We start from the raw sequence: 22,474 nt of genomic DNA, 5'->3' as shown, positions 1-22,474 counted from the left end.
TTGAGAAAAGGTAAAACTGAATAAAAAAACTTTTGTAGAATTGACAAAGTTGAGTCATACCAGTAAAATAGCAAAATGAACCTACTCTCCTCGTTCCCCCTGACCTCTTTCCAGGGGCTCCTGGTGAGATGGGGGCACCTTGAAACCAACTCACAACCTTCCAGTTCATTCTCATCTTTGCCAGAATTGACAGCTTCTGTACTGTGAGAAGTAGTTGGGATTTCCTTAAAAAGAACTCTTTGCCACAGACTTGCAATTTTGGAGGTAAAGCATAGCTGATATTTACACAAGAGGGTCAGAAATAGTAGTGTAAACATTTCTTAGCAATGATGACAAAAATCCCAACCATGATCTTGCTGTGGCATGAAACAGGCATTGGGTTCTTTTAGGTGAGGGTCCAGTGAGCACTGCAGGCTTGTCTCTTTGCTCACAGAAGTCTAGGGAAAGTTTGCCTGTTGTGGGACTCTACCCAGGACACCAGGCTCAAAATGTTTGTCCTCTACTTTGTACGATAGTTATGAGGGATGGAGAGATCATGGTCCATATCTTGGTAAGTGCATAGGGGAGAGATCTCTGGATGTCCATTTACTTTCTCTTGGGTATTATTTAGTGGACAGGAAGGGTAATTTACTATTGCATGTATTTCAGGAGATCTAATGGGGTATGTGTGTGTTAGTATAAAATACTTTGAACTCCTGGAAGTAAGATGAAATATTTAAAAATCCATTTTTTAATTTTTTCCTTGTCATTATTTTGAAGAGTTTCCTTATCTAGGATGTAACTTCTACTTTCCAGAAAATTTGACTCAGTTGGAAGAAATTTTTTTCTGTTTCCAAAAATGCAAGAAATGGATTTTCCATGTGGTGGGTGGAAGGAGGTGTTGCACCTAATTACAGCATGTTCCAGACTGATTGCTGGATAGTGCAGCTAGCCAGAGAGGACTCTGTCTACCTTGACCACTCTAGTTATGTTCTTTCTGCAAGCCACACCCACTTCTTGGGAAAAGATAGTCATGGGGGGCCATCAGCTGACTTGTGGAGACCAGGAGCTTGAGTTATGAAGACTGGGAAGTGGCCTCTGAACCTCTGAGGACGTGGTGGGATCATCTGGAAGATGTTGAGACCTCTGAAGCGCATAGCATTAGCGCAGCCAGCCTGACTTTGGACCATGGTGTGGCCTTGTTTCTCTCTTAGTACAGGAGTAATAAGTTTTGGACGCTTCAAAGAATTCAAAGGAAAAACGAAGTGACATTTTCCATGGCTTCCTGGAAGTGATACAATTAACCATTAATAATTTCAGAATGTATTCTTGTAGGATTTTTCTCTTCACACCCCACTATATATTTATTAGTGTTAAAACAAAAAGAGAACTCCTACTATATAAATAGCTCTGCTGCTTGCTTGTTTTTACTTAACACTGTGTCCTGGACTTCTTTCATATTGGTATGTATTTTAAATGCACTGGTTCCGGTGCTGTAGTAGTCCTTTTTATTGGATGTACCATAGTTGATTTAGTTAACCATTCTTCTGTTGCTGGACATTTGAATCGTTTCCAATTTTTTTGTAATGATGAACTCTGCTGGATTAAATGTTCTTGTATGTATTACTTTGTATACCTGTAAAATGTTTCTTTAAGATAAATTTCAAGAAGCCTAATTGTTGATGGATGAAAGGTATACACTTTACAAATTTTGGTAGATGTTGCTAGATTGCCTAAGTTTTTTTTTTTTTTATATCAGATTTGGATGGTGGCCTAGAGATTATAGAAATCTACCCACTTTCCAGCCGAGGAAACAAAAGCCTAGAGGGGTAAAGTGCTGTGTCAAAGCAAAATGAAAATACAGGCTGTCCGTCTCCAACTCCTCACTGTAAGTCCTGTGATCTTTTTGGGGGCTGGAAAAATAGGCCTAGAGACTGGTCCTGTCGTCTCTGCTCCCTTTATCCTTCACTCTGACTCTTCCCCATAAGCCTGGAAAAGGCCTCAGGTGGGCATCAGTCAGATATTTGTTCCAGGTACTTGGAAGACTGATATTTAATTTTTGCCTTTTGGTAGCTTTCACTCTTTAGTCAGGGAGGGAAGGTTAGTGCCATGGAATTCCTCATGTGGCTCAGTGTTACATGGATCTGCAAATTAGGAGTTACTGTGGATGCTTGGAGGAGGTTTGTTGTTACGTCTGGAAAGCAGGGCTCTGGTTTTCACTGAAGGTTGGTTCAGATGGGCTGGAAAGGAGGGCAGGTATGGCAGACGGGGAGCTTTGAGAGGTGACACAGTGCTGTGTTACGGAGCAGAGACCTTCACTCTAGGATGACTTGGTTCTGTTTCTGGAGCAGGAGGGCAGGATGGTGTGTAGCATGTGAGGGGAGACGTGAAGCTAGGGCATTAACTGGTGTGATGACTGTGTGCATCAGTTCCTTTGAGATGCCCAGACTCTTATTCATGCCCCCTTCATATCCTTTCTCAATACTTGGTGGAATGATCTTTCTAAAACACAAGTGTGATGACTGACTTCCTGCTGTATGGCTCCCACACCCGCAGCATACAACTTGTCAACATTGTTGTCTTCTGCCTTCTCCTTCCACCTTACCACCCATCTCTTGCAACTTGAACCTTGTGTTTCAGCAACAGTTAGCTGCCCTTGGTTACCAATGTATTGTTTTCGTGCTTCTGGGTCTTCGTTTTTTTATTACTCTGTCTACCATGAGTTACTCTTCCTCTGCTTCTTTGCCTGGCTCATTGCTCTTCATCTCTTGGGATATAGCTTAGACGATAACATTCTTCCATCAAGCTGCCCTTTACCTCCTCTCTGGTCTCTGGGGACACCTGTGGCCATTACTCTCACCTCTTTGTAATTATCGCTGTACCTCATCAAAGCGCATTTCTTAAAGCTATCCACCTTTTCTTTGCATTCCTGTTGCCTAACAGGGTGGTTAGCACAGAGCAGACATTTAATACATATTGGAGTAGCATTCTCGGGGAAGTGTCTGCCCTGTTGGGGAGGGGATTTAGAAATGAATTTGAGCCAGACATGTGAGAGCTTGACGATGACTCCAAGAAGAGCTGGACTTTCTGCTGTCCTTGCACGCATGGGTGGCGTCATGATGGAGTGAAATCAGCCCTGGGTTCTTGTTTTTGCTCTGTCCGACACTAGCATTGTGACCCTGGGTGAATCATAATCCCTCGAGCCTCAGTTTCCTTATCTAAGTGATGAAAGGATGGTGTCAGCGATGTTCGGGTTCCCTTTGACTTCTGACCTCCTTGGATGCTAATTTTATGAAAATTTTGACTTGATACTACAATGCTAACCCTAGGAGAGTGGTCCCACAGTTGTGCACATGCTCTGTTGCTTAGTGAGGTTTAGCAAGTCTAGGCTTAATCATTATAATCAAGGACTCGATAATAAGGAGGAGCTGTTCCAAATACTTACCCTCCTGTGGTCAGTTGTTGATTCCCAGAACCAATGAAGGGAAAAAGAGCAGCAGATTTTCTTTGGTTAAAACACACACATATGCTCACACACCAACAACCTATGAACACTGAATTTTTCCTCCTGTGTCAGTTGCATTTTCCCAGCTTCTAGAACTGAGGAAAAATGGGCAACTTAGCGGGGACTTTCTGTCTCATTAAATGAACTCACACAATTCAGAGGTGATTGTCTGAAAGCACTTTGGGTTGACTTGCACATCTGAGAGTGTTTTTGGGGAGACGTAGTTTGGGGACTGATGTGTAAGAATATCTATGAGTTAATGTCAGACAGAGGTGGCTTTTCAAGGAGTATATTAGGATCAAAGCTGAGTACGGCTCTCCTGCTGAGCAGTTGGCTTCCTGACTGGCCGCTAGTGTTGGGCTTCCTGGACGACACAGGTCAGGGAAGGGGCCTGGGGATGGATCTCTGCTGGACCCTCACAGACCCTCTCTCCTTTTCCCCTGTTCACTCTACTTTATTGGGTGTTATTGTTCTTCAGGCACTGTTCTGTCTAGCAAGGCAGATATCTTTGACCTTATGGAGCTTCCATTCTGGGGAAGGGACACACCCAGTAGAATGATAAGCAGATAGGAATTTCAGATAGTGGTGAGGGCAGTAGCTGTGGAGTGACAGTGAGCGAGGGGACCTCTGAGGTGACGTTTGCACTGATGTGGTGAGGCCGCCATGTGACCATGGAGGAGGTCCTTGCAAAGGCTCAGGGATGAGCTTGGTAGGTGTGCTGCAGAAAGAGGGCCAGCGAAGCGGGAATACACAGTGACAGGGAGACGGGGAGTAGGAGATCAAGGTGAAGGTGTTGGGGGGCTCATGTATGTAGAGGTTCAGAGATCTCAGTGGGGATTTTGGATTTTTTTTTGGTCAGTTGAAGTATGGCAGATCATTAAGCCCATAAAATACCTAATTTATGCTTTAGGGAGTTCACTCTGCCTGGTGGTTAGAGATTAGTCTGTAGGGAGGAGCAGTTTAAGGAAGCTGGGAGACCTGGAGAGGAGGTTTTTATTGAAAGGGTTAAAGAATAGCTGGTGGTGACTTGGACTAGGGTGGTAGCAGTGAGTAATGAGATGTATTTGGGGAGTATTATTAACAAGACCTAATGTATTGGATGTAGATTTTTGGTTTTAGCAATTTGGGGGATGGCAGAGCCATTTCCTGGGTTAGGGAGGACTGGAAAAGGGAATATAGCAGTATACAAACTGCTAAGTATTTGAGTTGGGCCATGTCTGAAGTTTTTATGAGACCTAGGACTTAGGAAGTCTGGGTAATGATAACTATAATAAAGACAGCAAACATTTTTGAGCAATGTACCTTGAACTGTTCTAAATACTTCCCTTGATTACTCATTTAATCCTGAACAACAATCATAACTTCATTTTACATAAATAGCCTTATTTTACTGTTGAGGACACTGGGACACAGAAAGATGTATTACCTGGCTAAGGTCACACAGCTAGTAGGTAGCAGAGCTGGGGGACAAACTGATGCAGTCTAGTTTGAGAGCCATTATTCCTAACCAACCGGCCTGGCTTCCTCAAGGTCAGACGTGGGGATACCGTATTTATTTGCACCAAAAGCCACCTAATAGGCTGGGAGTTGCATATCTTCTGTGAAAGGTAACAGAGAGACACCCATGACTCCTGGGTTATTTTTGCCTCATGAAGAAAAAGCACTGAGCTGAAATTTCATTTTAAAGAGTCAGGTCACCTGACTCATTTATGTGCTCATTTAAGTGTAATATTTAAAAGGAGGCTAAGTAACTTACAGCTGTATCCTTACACACTTGTAAAGTAAAAGCACATCCATTTGGGAAAGTGATGGGAGTCTTACTGAACGTAATGAACACTGCTTTTATCATAGAAGCATTGTAATTCTGTGCATAATTACTCAGCTGTTACACGATTGCCTCTGTTCTCAAAGCGTGATATCAAATGATTAGCCTATGAGGCAGTTATTAGTCTTGACCTTAAGGGTCAGTATTAGAAAGAGGTTGTAATGTAATTCTGAAACTATACATATTTGACTACTGCTACAAGTGGGTGCTGATAAGCTGAAGTTAATAGAAAATACGCATTTTGCAATGAACTCGCCTTACCTGATAGTATGCTATAGTTATTCACACACTGTGATTCTTGATAACTTTATTCTAAAATGGCAAGAGGAGAGAGGGGGAAGGTGTTTTGTATACCCCGTGTTTCTGGTAGCTAGTGATTCACTGAAGTTACACAGAGGCCAGGTGGAAAAAGCTAATCCCACCCCTGCTTTTCAACCTTACCCATCCCCACCCCTCTTTAGTAACTTGCTGTTTAAAAAGCAAATCTGTGTAAGGATATTTTTATAAGGTAAGTATAGCAGAGGGTTATTGCTTGTGAGGTATAGTTTATATAGCCTATTTAAAATTATATTCTAAAATGTTTCATTTCAACTTTCAGGTTTAGGTCCAAAGTAAATCTGGCCCCAGAGAAGTGTCAGGTAGCGTCTGTGGTTTCAGCTCACTGGTGGTTTCCTGTTACAGAGGATTCAGACCTGGAGATAGAGAAGAGTGTATTGGACCACTCCTGCTGGCAGATAACAAACATCTGAAGCGTAAACACATTACCTAGGCATTCGGTGATGCAGATGTAAGGAGGCCTGAAGGAAGGTGCCCTTAGGGTTGGTTTACAGGTTGGCACTGCTGGTGTGACCTCTCTGTGACTTGCTGGGCCTCTCCAGCTGCTCCTCTTGAGGAGCTCAAGCGTGGCATCTTGAGGAATAAATGGAGTCACAGGGCCAGCCCTCGGGTTCTTTTGGCCCCTGTAGTGGGAAGCAGGTAGGCAAGGGAGGCAGGGGATAGGAATGAGGGGGTTGGGAGTGGGTGTGGGGCGTGGGGTGCAGAGGCCACTGCAGGCAGGGGAGGCAGACAGACTGCGCCAGGCTGCCTGGTTCTTGCAGACGCCCTTTTCCCTCCCCGAGTAGGAGATGGCTGTTAAGTCTCTCTGGTTTAACCCTCTGTCTTCTGCCAAAAACACACGCCATCTGCTCAGGAAAAGTCTCTAGCAGGAATGATTTCTGTTTCAACGTATTCTTAAAAATATATGTATAAAAGCTTGTACATGTGGAAACTTTCCCAAGATTTTTTTCTCACTGTGTGTTAGAGAAGAAAAATATAATAGGGCATAACAAAGATTAAATTACCAAATATGCTTGTTTTCCAAATTGCCAGATTCTAATGTACATTCTAAGTACTCTTTAGTACTTTCAGATCTACGTTTTAATTGTTACATTTTAATTGGGACCCGGTGGTCTGCTGTTTGCCAGACCTCTGCGCCTCTTTAGTTGGGCCGTGTGCCCGCTCAGGCCTCCAGGGCAGGTGCTGTGGCCTCTGGGCCCAGCCCTGTCTCCCTGCTCCGCCTCCCCCGCAGCTCCTGCCTGTTGCCAAGCCCAGCCCTGCATTTGTTTGTTCCCTCAGTTTGTCACCAGGGACTTTATGCATCTCTCTCTCAGGCCCTGTGGAATTCAGTGCCTTATTCACAGGAAATGATCAAAGAAAGATAAAAAAAAATCAAATGTCTGTTGCATGAGAAGAAATACATATATATATAAATGAGTAGTGTCAGTCCTCAGCCATTTCTCCTTGTGAGAACTGGCTTTCCCTCTTAGTGCCGCAGGGTGGTGGGTTCTGAGGGGCGGTGGGTACCTGCGGGGCAGCCTGTCTCGTGCCCCTGACTGCAGGCCTCCGTGTGCGCCCAGCTCGGAGCGTTCTGTCTGCCCGCCGTCCACCCGAGAGGGCGGCAGAGGCGTGGGCAGCGGGTCAGCAGTAGCACAGAAAGATGACATACCATTAGTCATGGTGACAGAGGACGGTTCCTCTCCCTCTTGCCTCTTAGTAGAGTTGTTAATAAGGAGTAAAATGGACAAAAGGCAGGAAGTGTTTCTGAAGCCCAGGGCCTGAGCTGCTCCCACGCTGGGTAACCTGGCCACACCCTGGAGTAGTGGAATGAAACCTCAGTTACAGTTTTGAAAATACCAATAGCACCTCTTTATTGACTGCCTGAGCATTCCAGATGCAAGACCAGGCGCTTAAACAGAATTTGTTTGGTCCTTAGTCAGCCTTATATGGGAGGATTTTTTAGGGTCCTGTTTTACAGATGAGAAAACTGAGGCTGGCTGTCCACTTGCCTAAGGTCACTCATGGGGAAATGACCTGGCTGGGCATTAGTCCAGGTCTGTTCTACTCCAAAGAATGATGCTTTTTCATGTGATGTGCCACTTTGGCAGACCCAGCCATGTGATGGCCTTGAAAACTTCATGCAGGTAACACACATTGCAGGCCCATGACATTATTAGGCACGGAGGATGCAAAAGTGGGTGATGGCCCCAGCTTTTGGGTTGTAAGAGTTTAGTGATGGAATCAGACAGTTGAGCCGATCATGATGAGGCCTGGATTGTGGAGCTGGAGGCATAGGCTTCATGGAGGTGGAGGGCATGGGGCATAACACAGCCGTGTGTTGGTTCAGGAATGGGATTTAAGGAGGGAGTGTCAGGGGACAGGCAGGAGCCCCATCATGGGTGGCTGTAACGCCAGTTAGAGTGTGGCCTTTATTTTATAGGTAGAGGCGTATCATCAATAGAGTGTAAGCCCTGGAATGCCTTATCAGACTTGAATTCAGAGAGCTCAGCCTGGTGGCAGCTTGTGGATGGCTATAAGGGGAACAAGACAGGAGTCAGGGAGAGTATTTTGGGAGCAGACAGGAGCAGAATTTGGTGACTGACAGGGTTGGAAATGGAGCATCTGGTGGTTGCAGGGGTCAAGGACAACAGTTGAGTTTTTCAGCTTGAGTGACTGGGTACCGCCTTCGGAATTGGAGGATCTAGGGAAAGGATGCGTGTAGGTAAATAAAAGATCAAGCCTGTTTCCGTTTTCTCAGTGAAGGACCCAGTAGGGCAATCTGCTGGGTGAGCAAGGGTGGTGGTGAAGGTGGAGCGGAAGGAAGGCTGAGAGAGGGAGCTGACGGTGTTCCTGGGGGTGATGTGAATTTCTGGTGGTCCCAGCCGCCGTGGTTGGCTTTCCCTCCAGAGTGCTCGATTGTACAGGTCCAGGTTGGGGAAAGAAGGAGTGTAGGTCCCTGTTCCATCTAGAGAAGAGGGTGTGAGGCAATTGAGGTGTCTGATGAAAAGTATTTGGGAGGCAGAGAAAGGAGTTCTAACAAGGGGTGGATGGTCAGAGAGAAAATAGTGGGAATGAAGCCATGTGAGACCTCATGGCCAGATCCACAATATTGGAGTTGAAGATGGTGAAAGGAAGCAGCTCTGGGTGAGGTCATATTCCAGGGTGTGACCTGGGAGTGGATGGTGACTTGTGGTGGGTGTGGAGGTCTCCAGCCTCTTAAGGAAGCCCAGGAGCTGCTTGGCTTGGATGGATGAGCTCCATCTAGAGCCACAGAATCAAGCCTTGTGGCTTATGGACTGTATAAGATGAGGAGGTCTGGGTATAGTAAACATATGGCCAAAAAAGAGCACATGCCCCATCTGAAGAGGGTAACCGTTACCCACTGCAGCCTGGCCCCGTAAGGTGGGATGTAGGTCCGCTGTTACGGCCTCACTCAAGCTTTTATTTCCCCTCTGGAAGTCAAGATTTACTCAGCAACTCAAAAATGCACTGGTTGTCAAGTGTGTAGTCTGAATTTGGCTGTGCGGGCTGCCTGTTTGGGTCCTTGGCTCTGCAAACACCTTGGTGTTCCTAGGACAGTATCAGGAGGTGGGGTGGGAGGTGATTGTGAACTGGATCCCAGAGTCTTGGTAATGCCTTACTTCCTGGTCATCTCTTTCTGTTTGGCAGGTGGAGGTTTTAAAGATAAAGAGCTAACTAGCTAATTAGTGTTCCAGTAGGAGCTAATAAGTTGATAGTAATCTGAAGCGTATGGCTCCTGTGAACTGCAGATGGTGATAACAAATTCCCCAACTTCTTCTGAAGCTCCTGCATCCTTTTTCCTTTTCTCTATAGTGTGTCTGCCTTTGGTTCTCCTGGTTTGTTTTTTTCTTATTTGTTTCTTGATTTGTACTTCCTCTCCTACCTATTCACAGCGTTTTCTTTCCTTACCCTTTTTCTCACCTTCTCTCTCTATTTCTCTTATGTCAAATTCATTTTTTTAAAGGGGTTGGCTTGAGTTAGTTGGTTAAAGCAATGTGTACATCAAATTTTTTTTGATTCAGTAAAATTTTATATGCTATTTTCTTAGTTTTTAAAGGTGGTGAATTACAGTTGAGATTATTGGTAGGGAAACTGAGGCATTTTCACATCCATGTGCATGTTTTGCCCTTTCTATTAGTATCTTCATGGGTTTTACTCAAATTTCAAAGCATGGTTTGTCTTCAGGCCACCTTCACATAGCTTTGACCATCACTTTGCAAATCGTTGTCCCTTTTGAAGGTACGTTTGATGTTTGGGACAGACTAAGAAATAAGTCTGAAGATAAGGTTATGACTCTGTCTGGGAAATACCCTAATGCTGTGGAAAGTGGAGATGTGACCCTGGAGCACTGTCCAGTGTCTGCTGTTCTGCTCAGCCAGGAGCCCCCAGAGGGGATTCAAACGGGGAGGTGCAGAGATGTTTCAACCGTGTGGCCCACTTGGAGTCTGTGCCACTTAGCCCTGTGTTTTCAGCATGGCTTGAAAGACTTGGCTTCCAGACACACACTGTTTGGTAAGTGGCTACCAGATTTTCCCATTTCTAAATGCATTTTAGTTAGACTTTTAGTTCATCTTTTGGATAAATGTACAATTTCTCTTGGCTTTTGAAATACCAGAACAGCCTTTGAGACCTGCCTTGTTGTCTTTGTGGGCCTGCTGAGCTCTGGAAACTGTAGGTTAGGAGCCACTCACTGGTTTACGGATTCCCTAAGTGATGATTTTAAAGAATGATGTGCATGTGGCTGGATACTGGCATGATTGTTGAATAGTACGCACACAAATCAGCCTTATTGCCAAACCTCTTGAATATCTGTTAAAGAACCAGGCTGCATTTCTCTGACCAGTCACTGGCAGGGGAACCACAGTGGTTTGAATTTGGTTCTTTATCAGAAGCCGGGGAGGTCTTTTAAAACCTATGGATCCTGGAGAGCCATCCCCAGAGATTCTGATTCATTCCATTGGGAGTGGTGGGTGGGACCCCAGGAATCTTGTTTTGGCAAATGCCCCAGGCGTGGTCCTCCAGTCACACTGAGAAACCCTGTGAATGGGCTTTGGGTTGAACTGACTGAGGTTCATATCCTGCCTCCACCCCTTTACTGGTCACATGATCTTGCAAAGATTGCCAAGGTTACTTGAACATCTTTGAGCCTTAGTTTTCTTATCCTTTAAGTGAGACTTGATACATCAGAGGAAGGCATTGTGAGTGTAGTTCATGTACATAAAGCACCTGACTCTGGTACCTATTATGTTAATTACCTATGATTGAAAATAAAGGGTCCACATCCCTACTCTGAATTTCTGGCATATGTGTGTGAGGGAGTGTATAACTAACCCCTGAGGATAAGGATCACATTTTATACTTTTTCCGATGTTCCAGAGTCCAGTATTATAGGGGGGCACAGAGATGATGGATGCCCCATCGTTGTTTAATACTGATGTTAATGGTGTGGTGTGCAGTTACAATCATGAGAGCCTACCATGGACCCTTTAATGGGTCATAGCTTGAGCTGTGCCTTTCTCTTGTTTTCTGTTCTACTCTAGGACTTCCTCCTCCCACATACTGCATGCATGCACCAACACACACACACCTGCCCCCCACCCCGAGCCTGTGAGGTGCTGTATCTGAGGCCTAGTTCAGGTCCCGACCTCTCCTCTCAGGTCATTAAATGTGGTGACAGTTTTCTGTAGATCTGAGGTGCCAAGGCCGAGGGACTCTCCAGTCTGTAAAGTTGGCCTGTGCCTATTGTATGTATAGGAAAATTGAGACATCAGTTTTCAGTGGACAAACCCAGATTAAATTCTCCTTCCCGTGTCCACAGGCACATGAAGACAGGGCTCACTGTGCACGCAGACTGTCATTTCTGAAGCTTTTTGTATTGGCCAACTGGATCTTGATCTTCCTGGAAGACAGGCAGACCAGTTTTTACAAAATGTTTTATTTTTATTTGTTTTTAATGTTAGCACTGAAAAATAATGCCTTGGGTTTGGCCCAGGGTGCTATCAAAACAAAACACTTCCTGTATCCAGGATATAAGCAGGTTTAACGAGTACCCAAGCATGTTGCTGCTTTTAGTTTTCATCTCCCCTTTGCAACTTTTGAAGTGGAACAACTCTGCATTCTTTTCTTGCTAATCATTTAAAATTTTAATTGAAAGTTTTGCTTTTATAATATGAGCTCTTTTGGCAAATGCATGAAGGTGTGTCTAATGTAATTCTAGTTTCAGAAGCAGATTTAAAGTTAACAAGGCTTTCATCTTCAATGCTTCTGACGCTGGGCTATTTATTAGATATTTTTAGCATAGAAATTATGGTAAGCATGGTACCAAAGGGCACATTTTTTTTCTTGTTTGGAATGTTTCCTCATTCTTGGCTTGGTAATTATATTCGGGATAATTTAGACTTGGACTACAAAATAGATGTTGGGTCAATGTTCTCTACTTATTATACAGTAGTGATTCTGTGTTCATTACCTGACAGAATATATAGATATATTTTAGGAATTGATCCCCTTGATATATCTCCCCATAGGTCCGTGAATCTTAAATGCAAGAGTCACATGGGAAAAGAGAAATCACTGAGATGGAAATTCTAAGTGCCTAATGTCTACAGAAATCAGTGAAAAGCCTCTTTGTGTTCATTTTGAATTACCAAAATCAAAATAGAGCTAGATTTGTAGTCACTGCTTTTAAACATAGCTTTATTATAATAGAATGTATAAATAGCATATTAAATTTCCTTATTCAAGATTTTAAATATTTTCTAGGATATCTTGTGAACTAAATATTTCTTTGAGTAAGTTCATGAGGGCTGGAGGGAAGGAAAACGGGCACGGATATCACCCTTACTTTCCTGTTTTTTCTGATTCCTCCCCTCCACCACTTCTTGTGAATGCTTGTGTACATACCAAACAATCTGCGACTATCTGAATGCCCGCTACAGATCCAGCTTTCTTCCTCTTTAAAAAACATTTCAACATGTTGATAGTTGACAAAGAAAATGGACAGACATTTAATTAGTGCTTCAGCTTTTAAGCTAAAAAATTAGTTGGGGTGATATTTTTGATACTGGCAATTAATTTTTTGGGGGGAGTATCTTTCTTTTTTTGCATCTGGCTGTGGAAATTGATATTGATGCCTGTTTTGGAAACCTTGACCATATAGAAATGTTTTTAAAGAGACAGAAGAAAAAGTCACCCATGATCTCACCCAAGATTCCTGCCCCTAATTCCAGTGAGAGGTAGTGATTGTCTAAGGCCTTACCTACATATCAGCTCCTGGCCCCGGAGTGAGCCCAGAGGGCATCCTCACCCCCTGAGCAATTTTAGCTGCCACATGGCTTTGTGAATGTCTGGCACACAGGTCTTTTGCTCTCTTGGACTCTGAATTCCTTAAGGGAAGAGGCTGCCTTAATTTTTGTGTCCCTAGAATCTAGAGTAGTGTAGATACTCAAAAAATGTTTAAGTTTAAATTCCATGCATCTTTAATTTCACATCACCTAATTGCATGTAGCCAATGCTGTATGGCCAGTGCTTATTTTTTTTGAAATGTCTACAGATATTTCAAAGAGCATTTGAGATTTTGAAAGTATAATATATGGACATAGTAAAACACTAAGACAGAGCAAAAAGTTGTACAGTGACAAGTGGGTGTACCTTCTGTCCATTTCCCAGGCTTGCATATCCCTTCAGAGGAGAAAGTCTCTCTTTCTTTATTTTGCATCTTTTCAGAGAGAGTGAAATGGTGGACCTGTGAGTGATCCGTCTCTTTTGGAAACCATTACAGCAGTGTCTTTTAAAATAGAAAATCTAGCCCAGTAATTCTAGTTCTGTCATTCTGTTTTAAAAATAGAAATACCAGTGTGTAAAGATATATAAGGAAGGATTTATTAATACATTTTTGTTGTGGCTAAAGTAAAGGAACAGAAAAAAAAAGGAAAAGGAAATAAAATGAATGCCTGTTAGGGAAATGTTTGAATAAATTGTTAATCATGTATGCCATGGCTATGTATGGTCCTTAAAAAGGTGAGGTGGAGCTCTGTTAATTCGTTGTCATGAAGGAACTTTTTTGATGTGTTTTTTGTGTAAGAAAAGAAAGATGCAGATAAGATTGTACAGTATCCCGTTTTTACAAAACAGTGATAAATTGTTTTAGCTCTATGTGACTGTGTGTGTATATGTTTATGAATAATGTTATGAGCATGGAGAATATAGTTAAATCAAAAACACTTTCTAAATTAAGTTTCATCATCTTCTTCTTTTTTTTTTTTTAACTATCCCCTTGAGTCTTTCCTTGAATAGACATCATGGTCACTGAAGTGATTTGCTAAATCTACTGCCTTTCACTTATAGAAAATGGTAGAGAGTACTTAAATCCTTCCTTAATCTCATTTCATAAATGCTTTTCTCTTTTGTGGTATGAGTCAGCCGAGACAGAGCATAGGAACCCATGTTGAGCAGCTAAATTAAATGCTTTGGTACAACACACGTGTCTTAGGTCTGAAGTTGTCAGGGAGGGCCCTGACCTTGCCAGTAGCTCTGAGGACAGGACCCTGGGAGGCCTCCACAGTTAACTGCCTGGAGGCTGAGAGGCCTGGGAAGTGGCAGCAGTGACTTATGTCTGTGACGATTGGAACCTGTAATAAAGCTCTGTAGGATCAGAAAAAGAATTGCTGAGAGTTGTGGAAGAAAGAGACAATTAAGGGTCACACAGTAATTGGGAGGTCTTGCCAGAAAGGTGAGTTAAGTGTCAGAGTGATGTGATGAAGAAGGTTAAAAATGGAAAGGCAGTTTGGAGAACTGATGTTTGGATATCTTTTCTGGGTTTACATGCCTTTGTTGCTCTTCACATGTATCTTCTTATCCTTCCCTGGATTTATGCTTCTGGCAGGTAGAACTATAAAAGAGTGGGAGGTAGATGTCATTCATGGATGCCTTGAAAAGTACTTGAAGACATTATGTTCCTGCCCTATCTTCATAGATTGCCTAAACGTTTATTGAGTGAATATATAGTAAGCCCTAGGGAGAAGTTGAAATTGCTCTCAGAAGAACTCAATTATTTAGTCCTGGATTGAGAGTGTATCTTTCTACTCACATATCTATAAAGGAGTCCACAACCTCTACTCTGTGGACCAAAGAACAGTAAACTCTGATGGAAGGGATGAGGGCAGCGGAGGCTCTGTCTGTGTTTGAAGGAATGTATGCCACCATCCTTTCTGCCTTTGAATCTATCCTACCCCCACAATCTCCTCTTAATTTAACATTTCTAGTTCACTTATCTTGCTTAGTTATGCTCCCATGGAGATGTTACATTTCACCAGAATCCTTTTTAAAATGTGGTACTCCACCTGAGATATGCCAGCCAAGACAAGAGAACCATCTCTTTCCTCATTCTGGATATAATACTTTTATGAATGCAGTCTTACAGGATATAAATGCCTGTATAACTATTGGATTCACACTAAGTTGATAGTTTAGCTAACATGTATACTTTTGGGTATATAACTCTTGGACTCATATTGAGCTTTATAGTTAAATCCATCTACAAGTTTTGTTCATGCATGTTGTTTTTGGGCCAAATGTCCTTTATTCTGTACAGAATTCTTGGATTCTAGTGAAGACTTCACATTTCTTGGGGCTAAATTTATCTCATTAGATTAGCACATCAGCTTTACTGTAGCTGCCTTTAAAGAGATTTTTTTTTCATCTGATTTTAATACAACTTATTGGCTAGTTTGAAGAACCCTGAAAATCAAATAAATCAAATGGGAAGAAGGTAGGAGCTGGAGACTGAATTTAGACTTCTGTTCTGCTATTTGCTAGTTTTGATCTTCAGTAAGTTACTCAATTTCTTGGAACTTCTATCTTTATATTGTTTCCTTGGTATAAAACAGAAAAATCTGTCTCACAAGCCTGCTATTAGGGTAAGGTTAGTCCATGTTTGGATGAGTACAGCATTTAGTACAGAGCTTTGCAGGTACACTGCTGGTGAATATCAGTGTCTTAAATTCATTGGTTAAAATATTGAAGTGTGAAGCCCTGCCTCATGCTCCTGTCGTCGTTATAACAGGTAGATAACGAGCCTATTGGTCAGGCTTGATTGTTCAACCAGTTTTGAATCCCCCCATTTTATTATCCTTTACCCCATGTCTCTCCATTGTGGCCAGGATGCCTTGGTGAATTCCAGATGCTCTATTTAAGGACATGAGAAATTATTCATGATGTAATACTATATGACAAAGGCAAGACATTGAAATGTACCTATAGTAAAATCCCACTTTGGTAAAAGAAAAAAATTATTTTCAAGTGAAGTAGGTATGATCAGGGAAGAAAAGAACAAGGCAAAAAAAAAACGAGAGTATCAGCAGCATTATTATTATGGGCTACCCCTTTTGTATCCTGCAGTGGCAGCCACATAGAAGGATCTGCTTAAGCATCTGTTGACTTATTTGTTCTTTCTCTGGGTACCTGAGCTTGTTTTCTGTCATTCCGAGAATACTTAAGAATCTGTCACCTGAACCAGGCTTTCTTTGAACAATTGAAAGCAAAAAAGCTTTTTCCTTTACATTGTGCCTGTGGTAATTATCAGAGTTCACCACTCAGGTGTCACTGAAGAAAGTCATTTGTGTTAATGCTGTACGTCATTTGAATGCCCTCTAAGTCCCCACTTGTCTGCCTTGGACCCTGAGCAATTTGCCTTGCTGGCGTCTGCTTTTTTTTCTACCTGCAGAGCCAAATATGTCTCCCCTGGGCCCCAGGATTGGGCCTTTGCCTTCATGGGCACCTTCCTCTGTAAAACTATTACTCGTCATAGTTTATGACTGTGATAAACAGATATAATCCAGGCTGGATTAATTATTATTATATTCATTTTTTTCTTTTGATCTTAAAAAAAATGAAAACATTTTTGAGCACCCTTCAAAGTACCCTGGACTTTTTTTTTTTTTTTTTTTTTTTTTGAGAGGGCATCTCTCATATTTATTGATCAAATGGTTGTTAACAACAATAAAATTCAGTATAGGGGGGTCAACGCTCAATGTACAATCATTAATCCATCTCAAGCCTAATTCTCGTCAGTCTCCAATCTTCTGAAGCATAACAAAGAAGTTCTTACATGGTGAACGAATTCTTACATAGTGAATAAATTCTTACATGGTGAACAGTACAAGGGCAGTCATCACAGAAACTTTCGGTTTTGATCATGCAATATGACCTATAAACAATCAGGTCAAATATGAATATTCGTTTGATTTTTGTACTTGATCTATATGTTGATCCCCCATTTCTCCTACTATTATTATTATTTTTATTTTTAATAAAATGCTGAAGTGGTAGGTAGATGCAAGATAAAGGTAGAAAACATAGTTTAGTGCTGTAAGAAGGCAAATGTAGATGATCAGATGATCAGGTGTGTGCCTATGGACTAAGTATTAATCCAGGCTAGACAAGGGCATCAAGACATCCACGGATGCAGAAGATTTCTCTCAAAGCAGGGGGGGTGAGGTTCTGAGCCTCACCTCTGTTGATCCCCAAATTCTCACCTGATGGCCCCCCTGCGACTGTGCCTGTCTTAGGTTGTTCCTCCCTTGAGGAATCTTACCCGTCTCTGGCTAACCAGTCATCTTCTGGGGCCATACAGGGAAATGTAAAGTTGGTAAGTGAGAGAGAAGCCATATTGTTTGCAAAGGTTAGCTTTTTACTTCTTTGCAGATTTATGCCCTGTGGCTTCTATGCCCAGCACTTGTCTCAAGGTATCTTTACCACCTGGAGGAATTATGATACTCGGTAAATTCGATATGAGGCACGAATTCTATTTAAGGGTTGTAATTAGGAAGGAAGAAGAAAAGCTATAGATGTAGCATACGAAGGAAACTTGGGAGGATTGATTATTTCTTTGACATATCTTCTTGTATAGTACCTTAAGTATGTATGGGTTTTAAACTACTAACTAATTTGCACACATATATTAACATAATAGGAATACGGTGACATAAACAAAGCAAATCTATAATTACCATCCATCTCCAGTGAAGCCAAGAAAACCATTTAGGCACCCTAGGCATTTGTGAAAATTTATCTATGATATGATGGATATTGTCCAACTGTACTTGAACCATCAGACAAATTAAAGCAGCCCATTTCTGGGATCTGTTCACATCCCATATGTTCTTTTAACCATAGATAGTCTATAGTCATGAGATTTTGGAGTGCTGCAACTTGCACCCCTCCCAACTCCTGGTTGAGTTCCAACAGTACAGATCCGGTCAAATTCGTTGTCTCACTGTATGCACATGCCAGCCTAGACATCTCCCTCCTCCTTCTCATGGCAAGTCCAGGAGATGGTGGGCTGGATGCAGCCACAACCGCAGCATCGTCCGGATCCCTGTGGAGGCTTTTTGATGATCATATCGTATCTTAGTTCATTTTCTGGGTATCCAAGCTAGGCCTTGATCTCCTGCATAGAAACAAACAGACCCTTTGCCCACACTTTGACATGCCCTCTATACCACTGTGCAGAACTCATTGGAGGTCAGCACACAGTAACTGCTTTTTTTTTTTTTTTTTAAATTAAGAGAAAGGAATATTATCAGAAAAGAGTACCTCCATAGCTGATCATCTGACACCCTTTAAGTGATCAACATTAAGGATATTTAAAGTATGCGTTGATCTTTGATTTACCAATAGTTTTATCCTGTTAAGGAGTAATCCCCCTTTTTCTTCTTTCTTTCTTTCTTTCTTTTTTTTTTTTTTTTTTTTTTAATTTTTAATCTACACTTACATGAAGAATACTATGTTTACTATGCTCTCCCCTATATCAGGTCCCCCCTAACAACCACATTACGGTTACTGTCCATCAGCTTAGCAAAATGTTGTAGAGTCACTACTTGTCCTCTCTGTGTTGTGCAGCCCACCCTCCCCTTCTTCCCTCCCCCCCATGCATGCTAATCTTAATACCCCCTTTCTTCTTCCCCCCCCTTATCCCTCCCTGCCCACCCATCCTCCCAGTTCCTTTCCCTTTGGTACCTGTTAGTCCATTTTTGGGTTCTGTAATTCCACTGCTGTTTTGTTCATTCAGTTTTTCCTTTGTTCCTATACTCCTCAGATGAGTGACATCATTTGGTATTTCTCTTTCTCCGCTTGGCTTATTTCACTGAGCATAATACTCTCCAGCTCCATCCATGTTGCTGCAAATGGTTGGATTTTTCCACTTCTTATGGCTGAGTAGTATTCCATTGTGTATATGTACCACATCTTCTTTATCCATTCATCTACCGATGGACATTTAGGTTGCTTCCAATTCTTGGCTATTGTAAATAGTGCTGCGATAAACATAGGAGTGCATCTGTCTTTCTCAAACTTGATTGCTGCGTTCTTAGGGTAAATTCCTAGGAGTGGAATTCCTGGGTCAAATGGTAGGTCTGTTTTGAGCATTTTGATGCACCTCCATACTGCTTTCCACAATGGTTGAACTAATTTACATTCCCACCAGCAGTGTAGGAGGGTTCCCCTTTCTCCACAGCCTCGCCAACATTTGTTGTTGTTTGTCTTTTGGATGGCAGCTATCCTTACTGGTGTGAGGTGATACCTCATTGTAGTTTTAATTTGCATTTCTCTGATAATTAGCGATGTGGAGCATCTTTTCATGTGTCTCTTGGCCATCTGTATTTCTTTTTTGGAGAACTGTCTGTTCAGTTCCTCTGCCCATTTTTTAATTGGGTTATTTGTTTTTTGTTTGTTGAGGCGTGTGAGCTCTTTATATATTCTGGACGTCAAGCCTTTATCGGATCTGTCATTTTCAAATATATTCTCCCATACTGTAGGGTTCCTTTTTGTTCTATTGATGGTGTCTTTCGCTGTACAGAAGCTTTTCAGCTTAATGTAGTCCCACTTGCTCATTTTTGCTGTTGTTTTCCTTGCCCGGGGAGATATGTTCAAGAAGAGATCACTCATGTTTATGTCTAAGAGGTTTTTGCCTATGTTTTTTTCCAAGAGTTTAATGGTTTCATGACTTACATTCAGGTCTTTGATCCATTTTGAGTTTACCTTTGTATATGGGGTTAGACAATGGTCCAGTTTCATTCTCCTACATGTAGCTGTCCAGTTTTGCCAGCACCATCTGTTGAAGAGACTGTCATTTTGCCATTGTATGTCCATGGCTCCTTTATCAAATATTAATTGACCATATATGTTTGGGTTAATTTCTGGGGTCTCTAATCTGTTCCACTGGTCTGTGGCTCTGTTCTTGTGCCAGTACCAAATTGTCTTGATTACTATGGCTTTGTAGTAGAGCTTGAAGTTGGGGAGTGAGATCCCCCCTACTTTATTCTTCTTTTTCAGGATTGCTTTGGCTATTCGGGGTCTTTGGTGTTTCCATATGAATTTTTGAATTATTTGTTCCAATTCATTGAAGAATGTTGCTGGTAATTTGAGAGGGATTGCATCGAATCTGTATATTGCTTTGGGCAGGATGGCCATTTTGACGATATTAATTCTTCCTAGCCATGAGCATGGGATGAGTTTCCATTTATTAGTGTCCCCTTTAATTTCTCTTAAGAGTGACTTGTAGTTTTCAGAGTATAAGTCTTTCACTTCTTTGGTTAGGTTTATTCCTAGGTATTTTATTCTTTTTGATGCAATGGTGAATGGAATTGTTTTCCTGATTTCTCTTTCTATTGATTCGTTGTTAGTGTATAGGAAAGCTACAGATTTCTGTGTGTTAATTTTGTATCCTGCAACTTTGCTGTATTCCGATATCAGTTCTAGTAGTTTTGGAGTGGAGTCTTTAGGGTTTTTTATGTACAGTATCATATCATCTGCAAATAGTGACAGTTTAACTTCTTCTTTACCAATCTGGATTCCTTGTATTTCTTTGTTTTGTCTGATTGCTGTGGCTAGGACCTCCAGTACTATGTTAAATAACAGTGGGGAGAGTGGGCATCCCTGTCTGGTTCCCGATCTCAGTGGAAATGCTTTCAGCTTCTCGCTGTTCAGTATAATGCTGGCTGTGGGTTTATCATATATGGCCTTTATTATGTTGAGGTACTTGCCCTCTATTCCCATTTTGCTGAGAGTTTTTATCATGAATGGATGTTGAATTTTGTCAAATGCTTTTTCAGCATCTATGGAGATGATCATGTGGTTTTTGTCTTTCTTTTTGTTGATGTGGTGGATGATGTTGATGGATTTTCGAATGTTGTACCATCCTTGCATCCCTGGGATGAACCCCACTTGGTCATGGTGTATGATCCTTTTGATATACTGTTGAATTCTGTTTGCTAATATTTTATTGAGTATTTTTGCATCTACATTCATCAGGGATATTGGTCTGTAATTTTCTTTTTTGGTGGGGTCTTTTCCTGGTTTTGGTATTAGGGTGATGTTGGCTTCATGGAATGAGTTTGGGAGTATTCCCTCTTCTTCTATTTTGTGGAACACTTTAAGGAGAATGGGTATTATGTCTTCTCTGTGTGTCTGATAAAATTCCGAGGTAAATCCGTCCGGCCCCGGGGTTTTGTTCTTGGGTAGTTTTTTGATTACTGTTTCAATTTCTTTGCTTGTAATTGGTTTGTTTAACTTTTGTGTTTCTTCCTTGGTCAGTCTTGGGAGGTTGTATTTTTCTAGGAAGTTGTCCATTTCTTCTAGGTTTTCCAGCTTGTTGGCATATAGGTTTTCATAGTAGTCTTTAATAATTCTTTGTATTTCTGTGGAGTCTGTCGTGATTTTTCCATTCTCATTTCTGATTATGTTGATTTGTGTTGACTCTCTTTTTCTCTTAATAAGTTGGGCTAGAGGCTTATCTATTTTGTTTATTTTCTCAAAGAACCAGCTCTTGGTTTCGTTGATTTTTGCTATTGTTTTATTCTTCTCAATTTTGTTTATTTCTTCTCTGATCTTTATTATGTCCCTCCTTCTGCTGACTTTAGGCCTCATTTGTTCTTCTTTTTCCAGTTTTAATAATTGTGATGTTAGACTATTCATTTGGGATTGTTCTTCCTTCTTCAAGTGTGCCTGGATTGCTATATACTTTCCTCTTAAGACTGCTTTCGCTGCATCCCACAGAAGTTGGGGCTTAGTGTTGTTGTTGTCATTTGTTTCTATATATTCCTTGATCTCTATTTTGATTTGTTCATTGATCCATTGATTATTTAGTAGCATGTTGTTAAGCCTCCATGTGTTTGTGAGCCTTTTTGTTTTCTTTGTAGAATTTATTTCTACTTTCATACCTTTGTGGTCTGAAAAATTGGTTGGTAGAATTTCAATATTTTGGAATTTACTGAGGCTCTTTTTGTGAGCTAGTATGTGGTCTATTCTGGAGAATGTTCCATGTGCACTTGAGAAGAATGTATATCCTGTTGCTTTTGGATGTAGAGTTCTATAGATGTCTATTAGGTCCATCTGTTCTAGTGTGTTGTTCAGTGCCTGTGTGTCTTTACTTATTTTCTGCCCGGTGGATCTATCCTTTGGGGTGAGTGGTGTGTTGAAGTCTCCTACAATGAATGCATTGCAGTCTATTTCCCTCTTTAGTTCTGTTAGTATTTGCTTCACATATGCTGGTGCTCCTGTATTGGGTGCATATATATTTAGAATGGTTATATCCTCTTGTTGGACTGAGCCCTTTATCATTATGTAGTGGCCTTCTTTATCTCTTGTTACTTTCTTTGTTTTGAAGTCTATTTTGTCTGATATTAGTACTGCAACCCCTGCTTTCTTCTCACTGTTGTTTGCCTGAAATATGTTTTTCCATCCCTTGACTTTTAGTCTATGCTTATCTTTGGGTTTAAGGTGAATTTCTTGTAAGCAGCATATAGATGGGTCTTGCTTTTTTATCCATTCTA

The 22,474-nt window shown here is 41.6% G+C and overlaps 1 protein-coding gene across 3 annotated transcripts in view; it reads left to right on the top strand.

The window, feature by feature from the left end:
• The window catches only part of LRRC1 (leucine rich repeat containing 1), a 128,098-nt gene that overhangs the window by 7,357 nt on the left and 98,267 nt on the right, over nucleotides 1–22,474 (top strand). The window contains exon 2 of one of the 3 annotated variants that reach the window (XM_037002979.2): nucleotides 1,739–1,867. The exons of the other annotated variants lie outside the window; for them this stretch is intronic. Coding sequence (XP_036858874.2) covers nucleotides 1,832–1,867 — 36 coding nt within the window. The 5' untranslated portion in view covers nucleotides 1,739–1,831. The remainder of the gene's footprint in view (nucleotides 1–1,738; nucleotides 1,868–22,474) is intronic. 3 annotated transcript variants of the gene reach the window in all.

This window comes from Manis javanica, chromosome 16, assembly GCF_040802235.1.
Source record: "Manis javanica isolate MJ-LG chromosome 16, MJ_LKY, whole genome shotgun sequence".
NCBI lineage: Eukaryota > Metazoa > Chordata > Mammalia > Pholidota > Manidae > Manis > Manis javanica.
The sequence above is the reverse complement of the archived record's forward strand: the minus strand, read 5'-3'. Positions and strand labels throughout refer to the sequence as shown.